This window comes from Colletes gigas, unplaced genomic scaffold, assembly GCF_013123115.1.
Source record: "Colletes gigas isolate AHSC1104 unplaced genomic scaffold, ASM1312311v1 Colletes_gigas_Sc00013, whole genome shotgun sequence".
In the NCBI taxonomy this organism is placed as follows: Eukaryota; Metazoa; Arthropoda; class Insecta; order Hymenoptera; family Colletidae; genus Colletes; species Colletes gigas.
The window spans coordinates 3,411,817-3,438,975 of record NW_025106642.1 but is presented as its reverse complement, the minus strand read 5'-3'; the positions used below and the strand labels follow the sequence as shown (position 1 = coordinate 3,438,975).

The 27,159-nt window shown below is 38.8% G+C and overlaps 3 protein-coding genes across 8 annotated transcripts in view; all 3 read right to left on the bottom strand.

Moving 5' to 3' along the window:
- LOC122399353 (protein daughterless-like) overlaps positions 1-17,117 on the bottom strand; it is a 52,923-nt gene extending 35,806 nt beyond the window's left edge. Inside the window, exon 1 of the mRNA XM_043399990.1 lies at positions 16,942-17,117. Within this exon, the coding sequence (XP_043255925.1) occupies positions 16,942-17,023 (82 nt within the window). The 5' untranslated portion in view covers positions 17,024-17,117. The remainder of the gene's footprint in view (positions 1-16,941) is intronic.
- Positions 17,118-18,956: 1,839 nt separating this feature from the next.
- On the bottom strand, positions 18,957-21,288 carry LOC122399352 (type-1 angiotensin II receptor-associated protein). Of its 2 annotated transcripts, none has more exons than XR_006259261.1 (6): positions 20,878-21,288; positions 20,407-20,441; positions 20,177-20,288; positions 20,035-20,104; positions 19,705-19,917; positions 18,957-19,484 (listed from the first exon to the last, which is right to left on the bottom strand). XR_006259261.1 is itself a non-coding variant. In XM_043399989.1 (6 exons), the coding sequence occupies exons 1-6, from the start codon at positions 20,914-20,916 to the stop codon at positions 19,414-19,416; spliced, it is 465 nt and encodes a 154-aa protein (XP_043255924.1). In that variant the 5' UTR covers positions 20,917-21,278; the 3' UTR covers positions 18,957-19,413. The 2 variants fall into 2 exon arrangements, 1 of the variants encoding a protein (XP_043255924.1); XM_043399989.1 differs by having other exon boundaries at positions 19,780-19,917; positions 20,878-21,278.
- Positions 21,289-21,449: 161 nt separating this feature from the next.
- Positions 21,450-27,159, bottom strand: part of LOC122399338 (thyrotroph embryonic factor-like) — a 106,110-nt gene continuing 100,400 nt past the window's right edge. For all 5 annotated transcript variants that reach the window (XM_043399956.1, XM_043399957.1, XM_043399958.1 and 2 more), the window contains one exon: positions 21,450-26,125. In XM_043399956.1, the coding sequence (XP_043255891.1) occupies positions 26,039-26,125 (87 nt within the window). In that variant the 3' untranslated portion in view covers positions 21,450-26,038. The remainder of the gene's footprint in view (positions 26,126-27,159) is intronic.

The window sequence follows — 27,159 nt, the reverse complement described above, 5'->3', positions numbered from 1 at the left end:
CTCAAAGTCAATCGATTCTCATGTGAAACATTTTTGCAGTATCGACAACAGTTTTGAAGCTATTCTACTGGACAGAGACACACACTGTGTATTATTTACATGCGTGCAGGTGAAATCCAGATCTCTACTTTCCGTGGAATATAGATGGATCTCGAAGCGTTAAGGATGATACGCGAAATTTGGTCAGAGCGGGCGGAATAAAAGCGAACAGGTCGAGCGGGCGGTGAATCTGCGAACGGTGAAAACTGACGAGAGCAGCGCGTAAAATCGCGTCGAAAAAAAGTGGCGAAGGTGAGTGAGTGCGTGCGTGAGCGGGCGCACGCGCCCGTGCGGCCATGCGGCCGTGCGACCGGTGGCACGTGGCATGCACGTGCTCTGGTTTCCCGCGGCCTCACCGCCTCACCGTCACCTCCCTCCACCCTGTCCCTTTTGCGCGAACAAGTTAACGCGCGTTTTCATTCACAGGTTCACGGCGAACCCATCGCCGCTGTACGGGAGGACCACCGGCAGCACGGAGGTTCCAGGCAGGAGTGCGAATCTTGCGGATCGCCTCGGGGCTACGTTCAACAGGTGAGAGAGCCCCGACGCCATTTTTGCCTCCACGTTTCGCCAGCAATCGTTCTCGCGTGGCTCGTAAACAGTCAAACTCGACTGTAACGCTTACTTTTTAATGGACTTATGCACGGTAATAACGCTCGAAACGCCGAAGCCATTGATATACAGGCTCTTTCAAAAATGTACACGGTGTTCCTTCAACAGTGTGTGTAAAAATAAGACTAAAGTGTTGTACAACAAAAAATTCATAAATGCTTTGTTAAGAAGATATGACCAAAATATGAAATGTGATGTTTTCTTTTTTTTTTACTAAACAAATAAATTTACTAAAATTTTTTTTAAAAAGAGCCACTGCTATTAACCAGAGTTACCCTTAGTTTCTCTCATTTATCTTGGATACTGAAGTATTCTTTCTTCGATAACTTTTTGTTGTCATAAAATCTTGAACTATTGTTCAAGCTTATGTTCAATAAATTGGAAAGAAACTCGTGATATCGAATGCTTGCAAAAGATTGATTTTACTTTATTATACATTTTTCTTTCTTATTTTAATGTTAATCTCAACCGATTTTTTGTTATACAACATTTTAGTTTTAGATTGACATGTAAAACACACTGCTGAAGTGTATACGGAAAAATGCGGAACACGTCAGAATCAAATGCTCTCTTTTTAGTAAATGATACAGTCCTCCCGCGGTAATTATGAAAACCACAACTCGATTTCATTTCAACGATCCAAGGTACTTGACTCGGTTTGTATTTTCAAGTACTTGGACACCTCTATCAAGAATAAGAAACGTAGGAATCTTCAGAATAGGGATCGGACACTCGAAAATCGCTCAGTCACGCATTCTATTCGAGAAATCGTCACCCACTTGTTCTGACTGTGACACAACAATTACTACAAAGCACCTACTTCTCCACTGTCCGAAATACAACACAACGCAATCCCTTTGAGATCGAATCATTATTAAAAGACAAAATAAATAACCTTTCTACGAGAATCCAAATTTCTGCCCAAAATACCAAGCAGTCGATGTGACTTTAAAACTCAATAAAAAAGAAAAGCGGTCTAGAATTCTCTTAAAAATGAAAAGAAAAGTCTAAAAATGACACGTCTATCCCGGAACACTTCCTTACGTCTACAAAGATTGGAAGAAGGCACGGCAGAAGTAAAATTCGACAACGAACGGCAAAGTTCGATGGTCGAGGATGACCCAAGAGGTTTTCGTGCCCAATTAGAATCGAGTCTTCTGCGGAATCCTTTGCGTTTGGGCGGGCCATTGAACGTAGGAAGGTGACGCCGCGCCAGGACAGTGGCACCTGCCAAAAAATCAGAGCCCCCTTTTCGGCCGGCGCCAGGAACCGAATGCACGTTCGTTCGAGCACCGGTGTCGCGTGTACGAGTCTCTATACGCCAGCTGTGCACGTGTATACACATATAGGTGTACACGTGGCCAGACTTCACGAAATCTGGCCAGATGTCTATTCCAAACGTGGTGCAGGTCGGCACAGACCCACCAGCAGCGTACACTTGCACTGCGTGAATATGCTTGCACACGTCAGTCCGTCGAATCGGCCAACTTTTCACCGATCCCACGCATTGGTACAGGTGACGATTATTCGTGCCCCTTCAGGGACCAATATCTCGGCTCGTGCTATGCCATTTTCTTTGCGGTATGCTTCTATAGTCGAGAAATATCTCCCTTTGTTTACAACAGCTGAATGTAACATTCAGTCCAACGTCAACACTGTGGAAACCCTACACAAAGGTTACACTACAATCCAGATGGGTTCAAAATAAATGAAGGACAAGCTGTAAGAGCAAGTTGGTATTGCCCAAAACTGGCCATGGCCAAATGCATTAGTATCGACAGACTTGCATCCATCTTTATAGATTTCAAACTACACTACGTATAAAAATAGTTGCAATAAAAATTGAATAATTTTTGTTCGTTTTAAATTGATACTATTAAAAGAATAAAAATATTTGTTATAAATAAAAAACTTCTTACTACCGTCATTTAAAATAATTTAAAGTTTTACATCTCTTATTAAATATATTTTATCAAATTACATACAAGTGTATATAATTGTGTGAAAATTACCTTTATCTCATTCATATAATAAAAGTACTATCAACATGATGGCAAAGCAATAAATCCTGAAACCAGCCATCGTTCATTTGCGTAGAAAATTTAATTCGTAGCTTGATATCGCGCGATTAGGCGCATATCCAAAATCGTAACGTTCGGTTCTAAATACGTTTAATGAAACAGATCTAATTCTAACTCATACGTGCCCTATAGAAAAGGTTCTACGCTAACGTAAACGTAAACATTGAGTCGCATCTGCGTCTTCGATAAATCTATCAGCCAAAATTATGTTACACTCTGATAACATTTATGTATCTTGTTAAGTACACGTTTTCGACATCGTGTTTATAGGACTTGTTTTACTTCATTTTACCTCCCCGACCATCTGTCTTGAGGAAACCATCTTTTTCTGGGACACTCCCGCATATTTCCCTGCAATGCTCAGACCAGAATACCGCCAAACTGAAATATCTGAAGTTTCGTAACACAAACTGTAAGCCTTGAGCTTGTAGACCACATAAACAAGGATAATTGTTTGTGAAGTCCATTTGTGTGACAGGGACGCTTACGCGTATATAACCGTGTCCGAAGACCACGTGTTAACATCACTTAAATTAGAAATACGATTCTTGCTCGATCATCGAAGTCAATTCCACGAGGACTTTTGGGAACTCGACTGCCTCGTTGTTTTTCTATTTGTAACTCCTTTTAATGTCTTTTAATATGAACTTTCAATTTAATTACAACTATCATAGCAGTAAGTAAAGTGAAGCACAACATTATAAATTAGAAAAATATAATAAAACCGCGACAGTCAGTTTTAAAAATGGGGTAGGTAATGAATTATACCACGCGTCTGGATTTAACTCAAATTGGTTGCTCGAAGACTAAATGAGGTGCACCGAGAATGAAAGGAACAAAGAGAAAGTCACGCATTACATGATCATTTTGGCTTGAAACTTCAAAATGATATCACAAGCGTATCATTGCGTCAACCACTGATACAGTGTTTCCCAACCCTTTTTTCACACTTGGTTATCATTTTCCTAAATAATTGTTTTTTGTTTCGCGAGAGTTTGTATTCCTAAAGGGAACCGAAAACAACTGGTCGAAAACGTCACGTCGTTTTTGTTTAATAAAGTGTGCCATTTGGCACGTTGCCCACTGTAGCTCAAGTATAGTACACTCGGCAACTTATCAAGTGATACACTCGGCAAACAAAAATCCTGAAGGTTTCCCTTTAGAATGTGTACTTATTGAAATTTACAAGCGAATTATTTAAATTACTCTGAAATAACGTGACGCGAAAACAAATTTTAAATCAATTCTGTTTTTAGCTGGTAGTCCTAGAAAACTTTGCATTCACTTTACACAGTATTAATTAAATTCTTCACAAGGTCATGGATGCATGGTACTTATCATCTCATCGTCTCTTTCAGACTTGGGAAAATTTTATTTGTAAACTAACTTTTATGTACGTTTAAACCATAGACAGAAGCTAGTTTATGAGCCAATCTAATATTTCCATTCGTTATTCGAGAAACAAAAATGCCCGGACTCTGGTCTCCCTAACACTTAAATCGCATTTACGATTACAAACAAGGACAGTTGGCGTGTCGAAAGATTGGAAAGTAAAAGTTAAAGAATTTTTCTACGAGACGCCAAAAGTCAGTCGTAGAAGAAGGAAGTTGAGAACGTCGGTGCCTACGCCAATGCAACAAGGGGATACCAGAATATGGTACTTCGTAGGGTGGTGCTTTCAGTCAAACTGCTAAGAGACTCTCTAGGACGATGATGGATGCTCGTCTTTCCGGAGGACGCCATACGAACCCGAGCAGGGACATTCCTGAGCAACGGAAACGCGCGTCTACGGTCATCAGATCTCTATACGTATTTTGTTACACGCGGACCAATCGATGAGATTTATCCACAACAATGTCTAATAAAAAGCTCCTGGAAGCCCAATATCTTCGGTACAATTCGATTACTTCTACATTGCATTATTTAAAATAACTTAAAAACTGAATGTGTGTGTCAGTAACTTTGAAGGGGGTACCATATTTCTTCTTTTCTACAGGTGTCTGAATATCTGAGCAACGTTAAGTGTTTCATCTTTGCTATCTAATTTATAACACTCTCATCCAATGCATATACCTGAACTACTCTAACTTGCAGCTATACTCTGTTGATTCAACTCCTATGCGGTAGGTATGAATCTGGCCTAACTGTTCCTGTCCATCATAAATCTAAATTTCGCGACTCTTTCTCCTACGCTGGTACACATTAACCATAACTCGCTACCTGTCTCCATTCGATACGTGTTCTCTTATTTCATCAATATCGATAATACTTGCGATATTTATTACAATATTTATTAAATACGTGTCATTGCACTTTGGAAATTAATACCAACGCGTACAACCGTTTTCCATATTTTATTTAAACGATGTACAGAAACATATTAATAAACCAAAATATGCTAAACAGATTGGGCTGTTCTGCATATTCTACTACGTATTTCTACATGACGTTTAAACAGCAAATATAAAATATCAATATCGTATATTGAAGTTTATTCTCAAAATCCAATGATACGTATTTAATGAATAACAATTTATTCGTTTCATTTGTAATACATTGTAAATTATCTTCTACAGTGAAGAACACGTATAGAATTCTCGTTTGCATTTTTGAAAACATAAAACATCCCTTATTGAAGCAGCTTCAACTAAAACTAGTTAGTCTACAATATTTTATTATCACAAAGAAACTGTTTAAATAAGAAACATTGTTTTGTTAAATACTTCTAAATTTAACTACGTTTTTTATTTCAAAAAATTACTCAACTATAATCTCCAAATATTGGGCTAACCAACAATTGTGTCACGTTGCGAATAAAGTTAGCAAAAACGGTAGTAGACTAATTCTTTACCGATAAATATAATAAAGCTTCGTTTAAATGATCTTTAAATAATTTTCTACCAATGACCTTCAATGGATAATCGCATAATTCCGTGCAATATTTTACTTACACAGTGGTCCCAAGTTTTTGACCGCCAGTGTATTCAAAGCTTTGATATTTAAGATTCTTTTGGTACAATTTTATCTTTAAAACATAATTAACCGCGAAGATATCTAAAAAATGGAAATCTGGAGCAGTTGCAATAGTTTTGTGGGAATATAAAAAAATGTAGAAAATGGTAGATTGATTTCAAATACAGTCGGATTTAAAAACAGAAAAGAGAAATAAAGGTACGCGGGACGCTGACGGTAGCAGTTATTGGGGTACGTAGCACCCTTATTCCGTGTTCGTAAAGTCGAGTATCTCTGGCGAGATCTCGCAGAATCGAGTTGCATCGAGCGAGGAAAGGAGCAGAATGCGCGGCAGATACGGAATCATCGAGAATCTTTTTTTATCGGCCCGGGCCCCTTTCAGTAACCCAGTTCTCGCGCCGGCTAATGGACTTTTGCTCTTCCCCGCGGAGCATCGCGAATTTACCGCGACCAGTTGGCTTGGCACTGCCGCGAGAGAGAAACGCAGAAAGGAGCGGAGACACGACGACGTTGCCCGCCGCGGCTTCGGGTGCCGCACAACGCAGCTTGCAACGAGAGAGACAGAGAGAGAGAAAGAGAGAAGTGAGTTTCAGGGCGACGGTGTTTCATGCTGTGGCAAATTCATATCGACCATAACGGGAGCGCGGCGAATAGCGGCGCACGTTCGGTAACGAGGGACTTGCATTAGTCAGGAATTCGAGTCGCAGCATGCACTCGCCCGTTTCGCGAACTTCACAAAACCCTTTACGTTCACTACCACGCCTGGCTCTCGACCACCTAGACGCTACCGTGCTCTAATTCGCCAAACTAAATCTCTGGAATCGTTTTTTACACGTTCTTCAAAAAAGTATGCCAATTCTGGACCGTACAAACGTACTTGTCGATAAGGAGATTTCTCGTGGACTTGAATGAAACCGTAAAATTAACGAAATTATGGCTATTTAGAGAACGTGATGGTCAACGTCATCGTTATAGGGATGCAAAATTTTAAAAGTGTTTACCAGAACGATCTCCATGACATTTTAATATCTACTTGAATTGAATATTTTAGGTGCACATTCAGTGCATATATGATCCATCGTCAGCTCAAAAAGAGTTAATCAGCGTTTCTCAACCTATGGTTCGTGGACCAATAGTGGAGTCCGTGAAATGATAGTTGCTTGAAAAGATTCAGTAATTCGAGTCTTTGTTCTCACTTTAAATATTGAATTAAATCTTGCATGTCCGTGACAACAAAAAATTATCCAAAAGGGTATTTACGGTAGACAAAACGTTAAGAACCGCTGCTCTAAATCAGCCCAAGTTTCGTGGCGGCACAAAACATGGCACCAGTTCGATTCGAAGATAAAAAAAAAAAAAAGCGCAACTGCGTATCGCGCTCGCATCGTTGCACTCGAGAAAAATCATATCCATAAATCATAGCCCCGGCGGATCGTACGCGAACTAACGACGTCGGGGAACGTTTCCGCGCTTCGTGAGTCAACTCGTTCAACATTTTATCGGACGCATTTTTGTTCCCGGCGGCGGGGGAAAAAGTCGCCAAAACAACACCGACGCGGATTTCGCTGAGCACGCAAAACGTGGATTCGCCTGTTTCAGCGACGCAATAGACCACGTACGATTGAAAAAATTAGCGGGAATTGAAAAGTGGGAACGATTAAAAATTTTTTCGCCGCGATACCCGCGAATAATAAAGGCTTCGGGAGATAACGAACGCGAGTCGAGAGATCTTCGGCGTGACCTATCGACACCGCGGCGTTCGTACGCGCATTCGGTATGCGCATACAGGGGGAAAAGAGAGGAGAGGAACGAGCAGCGCCACGCGACGGAGTAGGACGAACGATCGCGATCGGGAGAGCATGCACGGTGGGAGGACGATGGTTCGTCGGAGGAGAAAGGGATTCGTGGCTTGGGCCGAGGGGGACGAGGGGCCGAGGCCGCGAGGGGTGGCAGAAGCAGATGCTCATCGGGCCCCTGCTGTAAATGTAGATTACGCTCATCCTTGATTTGTGTAAGGCCGTGTGCGTGAGCGACGCACTTTGGACTTGGCCTTTCCTAAGGAGAGAGAATCGAAAAGTCTCATAGCCGGCCAACGGGGAAACGCCTCCCTGATTTACTTACAGAGGAGAACCCGACTTCCGGGAGACGTTCGCTCGGGCACAGGCTCCGAGGAAATGTAAGACCGACCGACCGATAAATACGGCTTTCGAGGGACTCGCTAACGAGCTGTTCAACATCTCGAATGCTGCAAAAATTCAACCTATGCAACAGAAAATCGGATTCTACGCCGCGCGCTCGATGAGACGCGTCGATGCACGGCGGACCCCAAATTCGAAATACATTCTGGAAAAATTATTTTCGACTGCGGGGGTCGATTACAATCACTTTTGGTGAATAGACATATCCCCGAAATTCTACGCACTTTCGAGAAAAAAATTCGAGTAGATGCCTAAATTTTTCGGCGAAAAAAAAATTTCGAATCTTTTTGCAAAAATTATTTTCGACCGCGGGGGTCAATTAGAATCATTTTTGGTGAATAGACACACCCTCGAAATCCTACCCACTTTCGAGAAAAAAATTCGAGAAGGTGGACAAATTTTATTAATAAATTTTTAAGGAAGCTTCGATCAACAAATTGGTATTCTCGATTTTCGTCTTATTTTGGCGTCTAGAATCCCAGGGGTAGTCGAACACCCTGTATTAGTTCATTGAAATTTGTTTTTGTCTCTGTTATTGCTTTAGTTATAATGTTTAAAGCATCAGTTCTCAACCTTTCTTGCCTGCTCCTTTCTGTTATATGTTAGATATTTCCCCCTTCCCTCGTCTAAAATTGTCTAACTAAAAAGGTACCACTAGCAAATTTAATGAATTTACCGATCCATCTATCGGATGGATACCGAAGCGAATTTCCATACGCGGGGCCATTGCGACTCCGAAGTCGTGTGCGAGGCGCGTGTGCAACTAAGAAGCGAAACGAGTGAGAGGGCCACAGGAAGAGAGGGATGTATAGTGGGAGTAAGAAAAAATAGAGAGTGTAAGAGAGAAAGAGAGAGAGAGCAAGAGGCAGGTGCATCACGGTGACACTCCCTCGATAATTCTTCCAGAAAGGGAGAAGCCGGCAAGAGGGAGAAAGACGGGATTACTGGACGAAGTGATCGAGGGAGAAGGAGGGAAAGAGAGCTAAGCCACGAGAGTGTTGTGTCTGAGAGCTCGTTTATGGTTGTTCGGTTAAACTCTCGCTCCGGGGAACGAGAGAGTTTCAGAAATGGCGGTCCGGGGTCAGATCGAATCGAAAAGGTAATCTCTATCGATACCTGCAAGTCGCAAAACTCATTCGCCACTGTTCGGCGATCGAACTGACAATCGTGTCCAGCGCTGAGATTCTGATCCGTTCCCCAAAGTTATCAGATTAAAGTTAACGCAACAAACTAACATTCCCAAATAGTCGAAAGAGGAAATAACTGAAGATTTTAGTTTATCCGTAGCTATACAATTCTTGGGCAATCTTTATTTACAAGGAGAGTGCAAGGCCTTTGGGTCACCAATTTAGTTCAAATTTTACATAATTTTTTTGATTATTTAGAAATGTTTATTTCGAAGACGAAAAAACTTTTTCCTCGAGATCACAAGTTTCATGTGTTTTTCACGGTTTTATCCATCAGAAGAGTCATGGCTTTGGATTTTTGGGGATTTTAAAGAAATACTATCGTCTGATTATCTTCCCTAAAAGTCACGCAATTGATAGAGAGTACTGCTCTAATCTTTTAGATCGATTGAATGATGCAAAGACCAGGCTTGTTTGTCAGATTTGGCATCCTGAGACTTTCACCGTAAAGAGTTATTTCGAAGACCTTCAAGAAATGGATCTTTGTGATAGCATAAAAGCTTCAGAAGTTAAAAGAGATTCTAAAATATAAATGCAATTTAAAACTTAAAATAGTATGTTTTCATTTTCAACCCGCAAACTATTCAAATGATCCTCTCTGGAAGAATCTTAGACAAATTCGTTGGAACACAGGGAAACACCGTTCCGAGAAAGAGAACGAAGTGTATAGAAATTTTTATCGATCGTTTGCTTCGCTGTTTTTCGCAGCCAACGAGCGATAACACCGTGTTCGATTCATGAATCAACATTTTTTCACCCATCGTTTTTCTCCGCGCCGCGTATAATTTCGTCGATCGACAGGAGATAATTAATGCGGCGGTCGTGTAACTATTTACGCAATGTTTTACCGCGCCAAGGTTTCCCGAAACAAACTCACTCCGCTTCAGGTAGATTTACTCGTGAGTCACCCAACTGATAATTTTAGATCGGATCGGCCATTGGGATCAGCGCTGGTTTTCGCGAGCGTCGCGCGTGGTTCCGTGATCGTTTTCGATGTCGCGGAAAGGGTTTAAAGAATTAAAAAAAAAGACTGTCTTTGATCACCGAGAACCTTCATGGTACAGGACGGGGAACGTATTCGAAAGGAGGAAAATATTTCTGGAGAACGCGAGCCTCACGGTTTGTTCGTATTTTTAGAATACCCTTGTGCTTGAACGATCGCGCCCTGACCCTTGAGAGATTTAACGATGAACGCTGACACGCGTGCTGGTGGATTCGATCGTTCAATTGGAACAAACATAATCTATACACAATTCGATTACAATTCTCCCTCGAAGTACAGTGGTTTTCAAGTACGCAGTTTTTTCGCGGTTTTCGAAGACATTGCAACTTTGGAGATCAAGGGGGAGTTCCCCTAAAGTGTGAAATAGTAGTTAATAAACAATAGTCAAGTTTCGCCATGTTCTAGTCACGCGTACAGAGCTAAAAAAATCAGTTGATTGTTGCGTCTAATTAGAAGCTGTATCGTTTTGTAATGAAAAAACGCGTGATTTTAATACTATTTTAATTACTGAGCAATAACAAATAAAAGAAGAAACCTATGCTTTTAATAAATAAATAAGGAAAAAGAGCAATTGTTAAAACTGGTCGTTCAGATGAGTGTAACTGGATATTTTGCCCTAGTAAACAAATATCAGTATAAGATGGAATTAGAAAACATATTTTTTATATCTACGATCTTGATTTACCTTGAGTGACTATGATCATTTAATTCGACAGAATATGGGAAGAAAGCAAATTAATCCAAAATATGCAACTCCTCGAATACTTCAATTTTGCCTAACAACCTTTTTTTGTATCACCGCTAGTTTTAAAAATACCCGGCTGTACAATTCAATAATAATTTCGTTTCTCGAATTTATTTGATCGTGAAAGTGCAGTAACAATACATATATTAGGTATCGGAAAAGGTTCGTACGGATTAACACTACAAACTCCAAACAATCACAATGTTTTTTGCAATATAATTTTATTCGACAAAATAGTCATTGCTTAATGCTACAGCCTTTTTCCAAAATTCTGTTATACAAGCTTGTACATTTCCAATAATGTGAAAGTTTTGAGATTCTTTAGCGAGAAATAAGTTAAGATTTGAACTACAGAGAAGATGCGGTTAAACTTTCCATCCGATATCCTTTATCCATCAGTTTATTCACATAATTCTTCATCCCCGATGACGAATCGACGCCTTGAAAATTACTCGTCTTCTAAACGTTTCGTTACTTTTTTTTTTTTTTTAAATCGTTCGAATCATTTCTGTCCTATCCTTTCATTCACTGAATCGTCCTCGCAAACACTACAAGTTGGTCTTGCTGCGGCTGTTGGCTGAACTACCAAGTTTAAACTCATGAAACAAAAAGAAACGCATTTTTATTGTTTTCGCTCGTCATCTTTGTCTTTGTATAGAGAAGACAACATCGAAATAAATAAAAAATGGGACATCGACCGAGACACTAAACAGTCTAAACTTTCCATTGATGCTAGTATTGTCACACTGTTCTCTATAAATAATAGTAGAGAATTGCATCGAATTCAGCTCTGATAAAATCCGCACGAAATTTGTTCGGTACCTAATATGGTATAAAATATGGCCTCCGTTCAACAGTAAGTTATTGTTAAATTTTTGGAAAATCAACAATTATAACTTTATAATTTATATACGAAAATATTAAAACTACATCACCAGCCATTGAGTACACATGAAGTAATATGATTGAATATATTAAATCGTTTCGTTGAACTATACACATGTATTCGACGTCCAGAAAACTCGAAAAGAAGAAAACGAATTTAAAGTGACTGTGAAGGCGTTAAAGAAGTATTCTAATCTGGCAGTTTTGTCATAACTTTGAGTGTCAAAAATATGCACCTAATCGATTTTATCAAAATTCGTAAAAATAACTGAGACACAAACTCTTCAATGACTTAAAAAATCACGAAGAAACCGCGTACTTCGAGAGACAATTGTAACATGATTAAGGTAAGACTAGATCGAATCGTGTTTATATTACGCTATTAGTTCAAACAAAGAACGTCGTCCCAAGAAAAACATAAAGATTGCCCAGTGTATTTCGACAGTAAAATCTAAAGAAAAAGGGAAACATGCGAAAGAAAGCCTGAGCTGCACGTTAGAGAATGTTTTAAAAGATATTGTATGATAACTAATTTTAGATTATACATAATGGTGAAAGATATTTTTGTAAGTTATTGCTTCGTTTATATTACGCCATCCCATAAGTTCATGCCGAATTTGGTACTAAAATTTAAAGCAATATTTCAAACATACCATTGAATTTTATGAAAAACCATAAATCCCTTTCTCGTTCAATAACTCCCGCCCATTTTATCGACAAAGCTGTTATACCAACGCTATAAAACTTCTTTGATTTTCCATTAAAATGTTATTCAATACTGTTTTTAATTCATTGATATTTTCAAACTCGTTACCCGCTAAAAAGTGTCGCAATAAACAAAAATAAGCGATAATCGAATGATGCAATGTAGAAGAAAGTAATTGTGACAGAGTTTCTCAACCAAATTCACATAATTTTTTGTTATCTCTTGCCACATATTGTTGCACTTTGTTTCTAATCAATTAATTTGGTAATTTTTCTAATTGTCTTTCTAAAAATTTCAACGGAATAAAAATTTTACGAGGACGTAAACCTAACTTGAAATATCATTGTAATGGTCCTTATCTAACAGTCCATTAATTAAATACAATTAGATCAAACTAAAATGTATTGAAACGAAGTACAATTTAAATAAATACAAAAGCGAACAAATTCCACGAAATACGTATTTCTAATATATCCAACGAAAGAATGGAATATTAAGGTATGAATCTGAAAACGAATAAATTTGTATAAATCAGCGATTCTCAAAGGAAGTGATACGTCGCTTGAAAAAAAGTGATAAATTTCTATAAACTGATGAATAAATATTTCAAAAAATTTGTTCCTATAATTCCTATAATTAATGTATAGGGCCAAGTGTCGTAACGGATTTTCCTGAACTTCTAAATCAGTTAATGGTGAAAATGAACGAAAACGATCCTGGCAATGTCACGGGGTAAAGAGTCACGTCTCTGGAGGAGTTGTATTAGACTTCGACAGTAGGAATAACCCAAGAGAAAACTTCCTTACGCCAACTTACAACTAGAGTTTGACAGGACTCCTATATCCGTTCCTTTACGACTCTGATTACGATGAGAGAGCTAGTTATTCCTAATACCCCCTGGCAATGATGCACCAGAGGGGAGGGGGTCCTGTTCGCGATCTTCGAATCAAGGACGATGCATGTACCTATATTGTATTTTTAAGTATTTTGAATTTTTAAATAGAAATGCAAAAACCTCGATTACACGAACTAAAAAGATATGCTAAATTTTTCTATCGATATAAAGAAATATACATGAACGAATGACTTCTTTATTCTTGTACAACTATACCATCGTATCGACAGAAATGAATTGCAAATGATTTTAATAATCTGTAGGACTCTCCCTTTCTTTTGTTATGAGTTGACTGATCTTATTGTTTAATTTTTAAAAATTCTACATTCCATTTAAGAAAACGTAGCAGAATAACTAATTACCCTAGATTATGCCTCCCCTGAAATCACTTATGTAAACCTTGACTGAACCATTTTTTATACAAAAGGTAATTTACAAGTAATTCATATTTACAGATTTAAAATCGAACACTCTGTATAATGAACATTGATGACATTGAATTTATGATAAAATTTGATAAGAGAATAGAAAGATATTGACATATTTTGTATGTATATATGTTGTGCTCTGAATTTTGTTATATCTTAGTAGTATATACTTCGTAAAAAAAATTTATATTTTTGGTATGGTGACTTCTATGTGTGGGGTACAGGTGGCATAAAATTGTTGAGAATGAAAAAATGAAATAAAATTTTCTTTTGTTCAAAGTGTCGTCTGTTAATAACGAGGAACTCTGATACGTTTAAAACTAATACCGGGAAAGTTTTGAAACTACATTGGCAGCTTTTCGTGATATAGTTTGCCCATCGCTGCGTACAATAGACTGCGTACAGTGCAGTGTTTCCACTGAAAGTGGCAATCGTTCAAATTAACCGGCCGAAACGAGCGAAGAATTAATCGGATTGTTGGCAATTGGCGACTGCCTCGACGAAACAATTGACGCTTAACGAACCTGATACGTGCCGTTCAAACATCGGAATATAAATGAGTAAGGCGACGATCGATCTCAAACAAACCGACATGTATTTTCGAATTTGCCACGGATCTCTCCAAACATCGCGTAAAACTCGACACGAATCGTGTATCTAATCGCCGATTAAATACAAGATACGCGCCACCATCAATATTAAACGTAACGCGATCCAGTGTGGAAGAATTTATTGGCCCGATGAAATCCGAATAAGGCTAATCTTTTTACTCGACGATACAATGACAAATATCTATCGAACTTCTTTAAAGTACAAAATTTAATACGTTTATCGCCTAGGGGAGTTATTGGCGATCAGCGTTTTAAACTTGCGATATGTCTTTAAAACGATTATATCTGAAATTTTAAGACCAAATTAAAAAACTTCAAATCATATTAAAAAAATTATATTTAGTTACAGGAGTCAATTACAGGCATTTTTGGTGAATAGACATATCCTCGAAATCCTACCCACTTTCGAGATAAAAATTCGAGAAGGTATGAAACTTTTCCACAAAATTAAAAAATTTCAAATCGTTCTGGAAAAATTATTTTCAGTTGCAGGGGTCAATTACAATAATTTTTGGTCATTAGACATACCCTCGAAATCCTAACCACTTTCGAGAAAAAAATTCGAGAAGATATGAAACTTTTCGACAAAATTAAAAAATTTCAAATCAATTTGGAAAAATTATTTTCGGTTGCGTTGGTCAATTACAATAATTTTTGGTCATTAGACATACCCTCGAAATCCTACTCATTTTCGAGAAAAAAATTCGAGAAGGTATGAAACTTTTCGACAAAATTAAAAAATTTCAAATCGTTCTGGAAAAATTATTTTCAGTTGCGGGGGTCAATTACAATAATTTTTGGTCATTAGACATACCCTCGAAATCCTACCCACTTTCGAGAAAAAAATTCCTTGCCGAAAATCTAATTAGGTGCCTAAATTTTTCAACCAAAAAAAGATTTCAAATCGTTTTGGAAAAATTATTTTTCAGAAACTACAGTTGTTCCACGAAATACACAGGGGTTTGGGACACCGACGTGCCACGTAACTGAAAATCCGCGTAATTCTGAAACCATCCCCACTTCCTCCCACTATAATACAGATTACAAGAATATCATATGTATATTTATTACATTTTGTGAAAATATATGGTAATTTTAGTTTGTCACATCTCTTTGTGCATTTCCTCCAAAATATTTTTGTACAGTGTCAATCCTTCCACATTTTGTTTTAATTTTAACGAACGTATCGTTAAAGAATCTACAAAAGTCGTAAACAAAACTGTGTACAATCAAACGTGCGTACTACGCGAAACAACTGTACTATAAACACGGAGAAATACAAAATAATTTTGCTTGACCGAGACGAGATTGAACCGAACAACTCCATCGTTTCACAAACAGCACGGTTGTATGAACAACCGACGCTAGAATTACCTCCTCGACTATAATATCAAATAATTTCGCTGTATCACGGCGAACAATATTGGCAAAAGCTTATCGAAGATAAATTAAAGCTCAACAATGTCGCACACCGCTAGATAACATCGTTTTTTGAAAACAGATAAGAATATTTGACCGCGGTTAACGTGTGCATAAGCATCGGTAATTTACTCGAGCGAGAAACAAGCAGACACGTGCCGAAATTGACGTGCCCGGGGGTTGTGAAAAATTGAGAACCACTTTCGGTACGGTTCTACGACACGCAGCGGTTACGGCGCATCGCTCCACGGAGAGCAATTTCTCTCTCTCTCTCTCTCTCTTTCTCTTTCTCTCCCCCTCTTAGTCGAGCAGGTGTATGAAAAGAATAAAAATAAAGAAAAAAAGCACAGCAGTCCCTTCCCTCCAAATCTCCCGAAGCTATCCGCCGAGAAAAAGACTCGGATTTATGATCTGAATTACGTTCGAGCGATTAACCTCTAACGATTCCTCCAGCGGCGTCGTGAAGACACGTGGTACGCAGCGATCGGAGCACGCCCAATCGCGAACCAAACTTTTAACTCGGAATCTCGCGAGATTCATGGACCACAGAACATACGTGACAATGTATAATAACCGGGCAGAGACTTTTTCTCGGTATCGGCCGTCGCGGGCACGTCAGAACAGTCAACCGGGCGCTGTTGCACATGACAGCAACGAGTCGTCTCTGGTGTGTGTTTAGGTTATGTCGTCAATATTTTTCAACGCCGAGTACGCCAGTCGGACAAAACTCAAGCGGCCGAGAAAGAAAGAACGCATACGGGATGCGAGAAGCACAAGGAAGAACATATCTCTCCCGGGGGTTAGTTCACTACGACGGGGCAGCACTGTCCAAAGCACTGACAAGCAAACCAAAACACAGACTGACCGAGTTGGTCGAGAGATACGTCCGGCGCGATTCTCGAGAAAATCGAGGGCTCGATCGACCGACGCACAACACCCAGACCTCTGCTTAACCCTTGCAGTATGTACTTGTTGACACAGGGAACACACCAGAGCGATGCTCGCGTGATTTAATGCACGGTGCTTCTTTGCAACGAGTAGCACTAGACACAAGAGACACTCTGTGTCGCTCTATTTTTCACACGACGCGCACGCACAGCACAAGATTTAGGTGACCCTGGCTCGGGGAAGGGACTGTTTCATGGCTGACGGCACTCACCGGGCTGCTTGTTGGCGATCTTATTGAAGCAGTTTTGAAAGACCTCGTAGAGATGCATCGGCTCATCGTCGCTGGCCGCCATGTTTTCACGAGACGAGAAAACGAGTGGATGTCCGTGGTTGAGACGAGTGGGCACGGTTTCGCGGTGCGGCCGCGCGTGGAGCCACCCTCCTCCCGGAACGGTCACGCACACTACTGAACCACGCCGCCTCACCGACGCGGCTCTTATAGTCCAATAGTGGCGCCATCTGCCCTCCAACGAATCGCGCCACCATCGCTACGCGGCTGCTTTGAATCTTGCTCTTTCTTACTTCAACTGAAAACAGATTTAGGCAAGTCTGGTAATTGAATAAAACAAGTTGCTCAAATAGTTAAATTCACTCGAAATCCATTTCGTTGGATTTTCCTGGTCTAAGATGAATTTATAATTCTTTTACAATTTTTTAATTCTATTAAAATGTAAAACATTCGACTCTTTTTTGGAAATAAATTTTTTTTTCATTATACTTTCCTTATATGTACTCACATAGATCAGAAAGGAAGAAATGCTTGGGAAATCGAGAATCGAAATCGTATGCCGGTTGACGTAAAGTAGGATTCCAGTTGTTTCAAATGTGAAACGGAAAGATTCACATTCGCCTTCTTTCTCGACTCCCCGAAGCTGCTGAAGCGCCGGAGCACACGTACACATGGCTGTGCATTAGTGTATGTAAGCGGAGGTGCAGTTTCCTCATGACACCGATCTGCCGTCTGGTAACACTGTGGTCGAGTAATCATTCCCCACCATTCACTAGTATGTAGCTAACTAAATCTATCAACCTATTTCTTTGGTTAAGTTTATTAGTATTAAAAATGTCATTGCATGGAATTCGCGACTTATTTTTGTTCAACAATAAATTCAAAGAATTTTTCAACCTTCTGAGCATACTAAAGTATTTTGTACTATCTTAATTCTAGAACTTTCAGAAGACCACCTAAAGCTTCCAATAAATTTCTTCTACTTATTCCTTTTCTAACCCAAACACACTTTGTTTTATTTAGTTCTTCAATTTCTAGTAAAATCTCAACATTTTTGATAACACTGCCCAGTGCCGCGCGGTGGCGCTGTTTGTCTATTTCTCGTAATTACGAAAGTTCGATTGTACTGATCCAGACACTTTTTTATACATTAAACCGTTTAATACTAAGTAGCGATTCGCCACTCGAATCAATTACGATACGTGTTTGAGCTAACCTAGTCCAACTAAGACTGCATACTTATAAAATTTGTCCGTATTGGAACACTTCGGAAATTCAAATATTCTACGAACGTAAAACAAAAATTTGACATTTTGAAAGTACGCAGATCAAGTGTCTGAACAGTGTGATATGGGCTACACATCAGGTTTTTAAAATCCGTCATTCTTTTCGCTTTCCGATCTATAAAGGGAAGCAAAGGAAATATAAACATCTGCATGCGAGCAACGTGTGATCAGACCAGGAGCGAAACGTAATGACCAGATCCCTAAATACGTATGTACGTCTGTGAACAGGATTGCACCTAAACGGCTGAACATATTTCCAAGAGACATTATATGTAAGTTTTATATTTTCATTCATTATTTATAAACATTTCAAAGAATATATTCTACAAACGTGTACTGTAAACTTATGTTCTTTAAAAATGTAAAACATTTTATTAATTTTACCACGGAAGAAAACTTACTTCTCGTTCAATTTTCACCATCTTAGGCCGGGGTGCACAAGCGTCGAAGCGACGTGCGTTTCTATGTTCTTCCTTGTCTTGCAATTGAAAACAACGAAGACAGATAAAATCGACGTTCCTATGTCTTTTCAATTGTAAGACAAGGTAGGGCATAAAAGCAGACGTCGTTTCGACGCTCGTGTGCCCCCGGCCTTGGGGGGGGGGGGGCCCGTGTTGCATTCGATCGTTATTAATCACAGGAACGTTCGGGTCAGTTTACGCTCGAACACCTTAAATAATAACGTTAGACATTGAAGTCTCGTCATTCCGCTGTTAAGATTTTTATTCACAAGTTATAAATACAAACAGTCATACAGAATAAATTTCCGTAGGTTCGATGTATGAAATGTATAACTAAGATATAATTTTTACAATAATACAATATTTCTTTGTGTGTTATTATCATACAATTTGTCATAAACTTATGGACAGATAACGATAGCTGAAACAGCAGGCCGTGTTTCGATGCTTCTTGTTATTGCTCTGGTACAAAATGAAAGAAAACGATTCCTTCGAAAAAAATAATCACCTCTTTTTGCCTTGTTCACTTGCTCATTCATACTGAGTATTATCGTTGTTAAGAGCTCTTTAAGTACGGAATTTCGATTCCAAAAAATAGATTTGAATATCGAAAACTATGTGTGAACGAACATCTTATGAGCTAACATAGATGTGACACAATATCGCGTGATTTTCGATACATAGAATTTTGAAAATATGTTTTATTCTTAAATTCCAGCAAAGTCAGAATTTTGTGGGATCGGGTGAGATATGTCTTCGTAATCTTCTCGACCAAAGTCTAAAATAAAAAAACAACTAGTAAACATATGTTTTCAGCTCCTTGGCTCCATAAGTTGTATATACAAGATAAACGACACAACACATGCATCACAGTACTCGTACACAAAATGCTTACAAACACACTAGCAAGCTTTAAAATAATTCAAACATAACAGTTACTCATGCAAATTGTTCAAATTAACGTATGTTGCACTTATTTTACAAAAAGTCTACTGTACCCATTTAGAGCAAAAAACCTTGCGGAAGCAATGCAGGCCTATAAAACAAGGAACTGAATCCAATGTGTTACTGACCCATCGCTGATCTTGAAGCAAACATTGTTGCTAAACATCCACCTCTTGCTTGACCTATTCGTACAAGATATACGCTTGTGAGGATACGGACAATCATGTTTATAATCATAATCCCTGCGCTAAACTTCTCAGACGAAGCTGTAAGTTTGTGCAATCAGATGAATACATTTTCCGTATCGGGAGGTTAATCAGAGCAATGTAATTCCATGCATTTAGATTACTCTGAACTTAATTTTGAAATCAGTGCTAACTTACATGTTGTTGGAAAGTAAACTGATAATGTTATTATGTCGAAAAATATAGAAACTACATTTATGAAAAAGGCCTAAAACGATCAACAGTATTATACATAGATTTCAATAAAATATTACACAGGAAATTAATGTCAGCTACTTACGAATTGCAATGGTTCGTCTGATTCTATATTATGAATAGCCCATAATAAGCAGATAAAGAATAAAAAATTGTAAAACATTACTGATTTTGGACACCAATTCCCCTGAATACCCCTAAAAATTGATTTTTTAATAATTAAGTACTATAGAGAATATCTGAATATAGTACTCTATTATTAAGTAGTAGTACATTATAGATTAATACATAATAGAGTATAAAGTTTATTCTTACCATGTTATTAGCACTAAATGAATAGCAAATATCACCTGAAAAAGTTCGAAGGGATCATGAAACATGATCACAAAATACAAAGTCAGTGTATTGTGTTCTGGGACGTGGTTTCCCGAAAATATAATGACGGTAATGCATAACCCATTTCGATAGTATAAGAAACTTGTCAAGCAAGTTATGGAATTATTTCATTGCCATATACCCTTACATAATTGTATCTTATTTCAAACGAAATATATACTGCGTCAATAGAACGACACCGGGATTATCTGACAACTGTTTTCATAATTGGGCGCAGTATATGCGGACGTGCGAGGCAAAAGCGGTAAAAATGTAAAAGGAAACAATAACAATAATAACATGCATCGAATAACATTTCGAAAGGCGAACAGAATAATTTTCGCATAGTAAAAATGTCGATTACCAAGAGACAAAAGACAAAAGACGTATAAGTATTTCGATAATATTTACCTTTAATGGTAAATGAGCTATAGCGGATGTATTCGGCATTTGTCAAGATGTAAAACCTTCTTTGTACCTATAATTGCGAACTAGTATGCACTCTACTACTATGACAATCGCTGTCGACGATCGAGATTCAATTGTTATTTATTCGTGATTATGAAAATAGACTCAGCTCCTTCGAAACGCCTCCTTACAACACAAAACGAATACTACATATGAAACGATTGTCACGGACCGACAAATGCTATAGCCATCTAGCGTCGGCACGTAAGAAATAGAAAATCCGTACGCGTCGCAATTCAAATTTCTCTCCGTTATTGTTTTATTGTTTGTTGCAACATTTTCAACGGTATTGCGTAGTAATATCCCTTGTCGCGTTCAGTGACCCAATGATTTTACTGAATCAGTCATTGTATGACGAATGGATAGCTTCGCGTTAATAATAAATCAAATTACATTCCGTTAAAAAATACAAAAATTTATGTAATTTCAATTTGAAACAAAATGCAAACCGTTTCATCGGATTTCTGAAAGCTCGAGATATTCAAGGGATCCAGGATCAGGTACAACAACATAAATCAATGAAAACAATAACAAATACATATATTTCTCGAAATGTGATACACTTTGACGTTGGTGGTCGTATTTTAATTCTCACGTGTTCGTTTCAATGTTTTTCGTTTCAATGGATCGGATGGCGTGTCATTACGGACGCGGCGACGTCATCTAAACTCTTCCTTTTCTTTTTTTGTATTTTTTTCTTTTACCTCTAATTTTTCCCTCGCTTTTATCATCGTCGTTAATTCTAACTGGAGCAAAGCTGTCGGTTACGTCTACCATGTTTCTAATTCTCTACGATTTCCATAATGGTTTCACTAATCTCGGACTGTGTGTACGCGCGCGCGCGCGCGCACGTGTACTTTTATTTGTATCATCGACCATGCTATTGCGCTTATTCGTTTGTCGCGTTATTAAATCGTACCAACATCCAAGACCGGCCACTTAGAAAGCTACGACGTATTTAATTAATAGCAACTTGTACTAGAAGGTACTTAGAAATATCGATCTTCGAGAAACGTGAACGAGTGTCTCTTTTTCTCTCGGTTTTACAAATCGGACGACTGTTTTGTCAGCTATCGCAGCAATCGAGAAACAATCAGAATGCCTGCTATATTTCTTTATTTTTTTTTTTTTCTTGTTTTCTGTTTTTCTTTTGCAATTTCTATACGCTCGAGGTTTACGACGCGGAGATACAAAAGGTTTCTTTCTCGTTTTGTGTGGGGAAATTTCTGTCCGTTGTACGCCCGGCCATGGGGCCGGACGCGCTTAAATAGCCCGTTGATATAATTTTCTTTTACGATTCGATGAGTTCCCTTAATATTTTAGTTAGGCTGCATGACATTAAAAAAACGGCGTGTTTGTCGCGTAACAATTAAATTTGAACGATGAGAGCCGATATACCGTAAATGTCGCGCGACGCTCCTGATATCGTGTTGCTTTCGTTTGTCGGGCTCTTATAATCTCACTTTTTGTTTGTCACGTACTACACGCGGGGGTTTACAATGCGCTATTCTGCAACATTCATGAATCGAATTCATACGCACGGCTGTTCGACTTGTTGGTTACGCACAGATAACAATTATTACTTCCGCCTTTCATTATTTCGCGGCCAAGTAATGGTATACGTACGAAGGAATTCTCAAGTCGCTTTTAGATATCGAATCCGTTTGGCTGAACTTAAAAATCATTCGCGTGATTTTACTGCGACACGAGATCCGCCCGCGTACACTATCAACTACAAAAATTTCACATTATACAACATGCATAAAATCTTGGCAGAAAAAAAAATAGAACATATATGTATACAATAACAATGTGTAAAACAATGTCCATAACGTCGACGCGATAGTAACACGGATTTCTATCCGACTAAAATTTATAAATGTAAAACATAATCGATTCTACGGAGCTCCCTGACCCGTGGTCACAAAAGTAAAGAAATTAGTATGGACACTTGTTGGATTTGGACAAATGCTAAAGTCTCGGTTGAACGATACGATACTTATTTTTCAACTAGAATGATTTTCATATAAAAACAAATCGACAAGGCTTCCTACAAAAATTAATTTCTTTGTGTTTATCTACAAATATACATATATATATGTGTATGTATATACATATATAACGTATTAAATACGATATAATAGTAGAAGCTCTTCGAGAATTCGTGGAGTTACAGATCAAGCAACCGAATAAACTTGTAAGATAATAATCGACAATATAAACAATTGGTAACAAGCATAATGTAAAAGACTCTCCTATTGGGAACGTTCTCTCAGTGTCGATTTTATGTCGCAAAAAGTGCTAAAAAACATATATGTATATATATGTATAATTATACTCGATTATTGTCACTGAGCGTTGCAACGAGCAGAATCGCTTATTTAACGCATCAACAGTATGTAAAATATTAGTCGCATGTATTATCCATGAAAGGCGCATGAGTGAGCTTCGCTCATGATTTCTTTTTTCACTTGTAATGATATATTAAATTTCATGAGACACGAGGAAGCAGCTACGAATAGAGATACATTTAATGTTGCCTAAAGGTAGCCCTCTTGGTGTAGAATTTTTTCCAATTGTTGTATAACCCTATCGTCGTGATACCTTCAACAATGGAGGTTACGGTTCAATTCGTTTAAAAAAAGCACTTTGTCCTCGTTAAAAAATTTGCATATCCGTGGAACAAATTCAAATTGTTCTCTAATAATTTTCACGTTTTACAAATCTTATGCTATTAAACTAGCAACAAACATTATACAACGATACCTTGAATTCCAAGAAAATTAATAGTACGATTCACCTTAAAGTATTTACAAAAGAAAAGATTAAATATCCATTGTTCGACGATCTGTCGACTATCGAAGCGCGACAAAACGATAATAAGAGACGCGTCGCAACGCTTTCCCCGCACTCGAGCTGCTTCGAGCGATTGAATAGCATACAATCGAGCGCCGAAATGAACATAAAAGAAGAGATAAAATGTTATGTATGGAAAAAAGAAGCACTTGATCTACCTTACGATAAAAACAACTAGAATCACTTGTGTACCATCACCACGTGGGATACGCTACAGTAATTAACGTTTCTTAGAGAACTAGGACCTAGTCCGTGCGCAAGAAAGCGTCGTTCTCCCAAGTATTCTTCGTTCGTAATTTTAGTTCTTTATAAACCGCCGATTCGGACGCTCTACCCTCCTCTATCTTCCTTCAGTACCGGGTGCATTCTTTTTTTTTTCTTCCCCCATCTCCGAAGAAACAATCTCGTGCGACAAAATGGTACAATTCGACTAGAATGAATCCTTTACCGCAATTTCTGTTGCCTTTCGCATCTTTCTGCGTTTACAACGTTTACGTCTGTACAAGGACGACTGAACAATAATTTACACTATTTCAGAAACCAAATCAGGGTACGGGTATCTTATGCGATCAAAGAACTGGTAATTCCTTTATCGGTCTACAAAATGTTAGATTATCCTTCAATGTGTGCATGTCGATTACAGAACCACGTCGTGGCAAAATAATGCTCGTTACTGTAGTTGATTCACTGTGACGTCGTAGGGTCGTTAAAAAATCTTCTAAACGCACTGTATAGGTCGCCTTGGAGATCCCGTGTATATAGGTGTCCCAAAAATCCCCTGTACAGGTAATTCTAGAGATACTCCGCATAGGCCACTGTAAGGATCTCTTGTATAGGTTCTGTTAGAGATTTCCTGTATAGATCGCTCAGACATCTTCCATGTGAATAATTCTAGAGATTGTTGTAGAGATTCCTGTTTAGGTATCCATAAAGATCTCCTGTATAGAACGTTCTACAGGTCCTCTATGGGTCACTCCGGAGATCCTCTATATCTGTTATTTTAGAGACCACTGTAGAGATCTGTACAGGTCTCTCTATAAATCCCTCGTATAGGCCACTGTGAGATCTGTATAGGTACCGTCTAGAAATCCTTTTGTATAGATGTCACCCCAGGAATCCTTTGAACGGGGAACTAGACTGGAGGAAGAACGAGGAAGGTCGAGGAAGCAACGAGGAAACGTTAGACTAAGAATCTATCCACGATCTGATGCGGGGCCGTATTGTACAAGAAACAAACAGAAGCTCGAGAGCCAGCGCGTGGCTAAGCGGCCGCTTTTTCCAACGAGGCGATCGTTTACGCTCGCGCCTGTCTGTGCTTATGTTCATACAGTTTTCGCTTATTACTCTAATCAGCTCCAGCCCGGCTTACGAGCCGTTTCGCGTGTGCGTGCCAGTGCTCGGTACTCTCGAGACACCCGTCTTGGGTAGATCACACTGTACCCTTTCTACCTCCGCTAGTGAAAAACAGACACGTTTGTCCGTCCGTCTCCTTATTAATATTATCGATGAAAAAAAGCCCCCTAATAGTCTCACGAAGAACACTGGTACCATGGTGCACATCGTTCTGGCACGCACACTGACATCCAAGTCTGCGACCTCGCGTGTATACGCGTAGGCTTCTATGTACATACGTACATGTGTAATATATGTATGTACATACATACACACACACACATATATATATAGATATATATGTGGATACTGTGTAGCAAACGATATCCTTCGTATATAATCACAGAGACATACACGTGTGCACGTGGACGCAGGTGTACAGGCGGTTGTACACACGCGCATATACTCACACTTACAGACAGGACATACACACGGCCGTGTATGTATGCACGTATACATATAATCTAACTATACATATAACTATGTACACTTTGGGAGGGGAAGGGAGGGGAGGTGAAGAGTTGGGCGGGGGTATGGAAAGATTTTCTTCTCGGGAGGATGGGCGGGGATGAGGAGTAAAAGAAGAATGTGTCTGTGTGTGAGAGAGAGAGAGAATCGATGAATAGCAGAACTTCTAGAAGGATATCTTCGGGATCCCCTAGGAAAGTGGGCTCTGTTCAATTGTCGAGGATGGTCTTGTGATTCGGCGCGCTCCGTTTTTCCTTCTTTCCCTTCCGGACTGGCGATACCTAAGTGCTGCGACTATAACTGTGGGAGGAGCCGACGCAACAAACGCTCGTTTCTGCGTCTTTTTTAACACCGGTACGAGCTGTTGCCTTGCTTCGCCGCCGCGCTGTTAGACGTCCGTGTATTTGCTCAGCTCGTCGCGCAGCAGCATGTTCTCGTTCTTTAACCGGTCCAACTCCTGCCGTAGGCCCATGTTCTGAGAAACAAGCAAGTTACGTTTCAATTTGGTGAAATTTTACTATGTTACGATGTGAAACAATGAACATGATCTGATCGAATTGGAGTAGAATGGATTTTGGTCCGTTTGTTTTTAACTGTCCACAACTCGAATTACACAGAGTGATAGAGATGGTAGAGGAACTCTTACATAAGTAACAACTTACATTTAATAGCATTGCAATTCATTATAAATTATTAGAATTACACTTTTTGTGAATATTATAAGTACACTGAAACAAGGTTCCTGAAGATTTAAGCTGTTCGATGTAACGGTATCTGTTTAGAGTACCCTTGAGTTTTTAGTAACAGCAAGGAAGAGGTCGTTCGCGGAGTAGTCAAGTGTAACGAAAGAAGAGCTGTTTGTAAAAGCAAACGCTGAACCAGATGTTTAGCTATTCCGTTAATTTTTCTCAGGGACGTCTAACAAATGATTGTAGCAGATTTCGATTCTGCGAAGAATTGCTACTCTTTTGGCTACTGGGTTATTGCAAACAATTAACTACTATGGCTACTTTAGGGTGAAACATCTGTATGCCCAAGTTATGTTATTTTGTACAAAAATCTTACACATTTAAATGTTTATAAGAGCTAAACTGTAGAAAGAAGCAAAATGAATAAAACATTTTCTGTTTCGTTCGAGTTCCTCTACCACCTTCGTAAACAATGCAACGTATACCTATTATACTATGTATTTAGCTTGTGAAAACGATTATACTATAGGATCGTTGTTAAACATCAAAAAACAAAATTGCTTCAGTTATGCAGATTTGAAGAACGGAGCATCCACCAGAGGATCGCAGATATAATGAAAAACATTAAACGCGTTTTTTCGAGACAATGTTGTTAGAACTGGTGACAATATTCCTTCGAGAATCGCTACACCGATTTGTTTAAACTTTTACATCAAAAGTGATTCTCGAGCATAGAAAGCATTTTTTCGTCGTGATAGCTTCGCCGATAGGATGAAACGATCTAGAGTTTTGTTCTAATGTGTTCGATAATTTAAGAGGC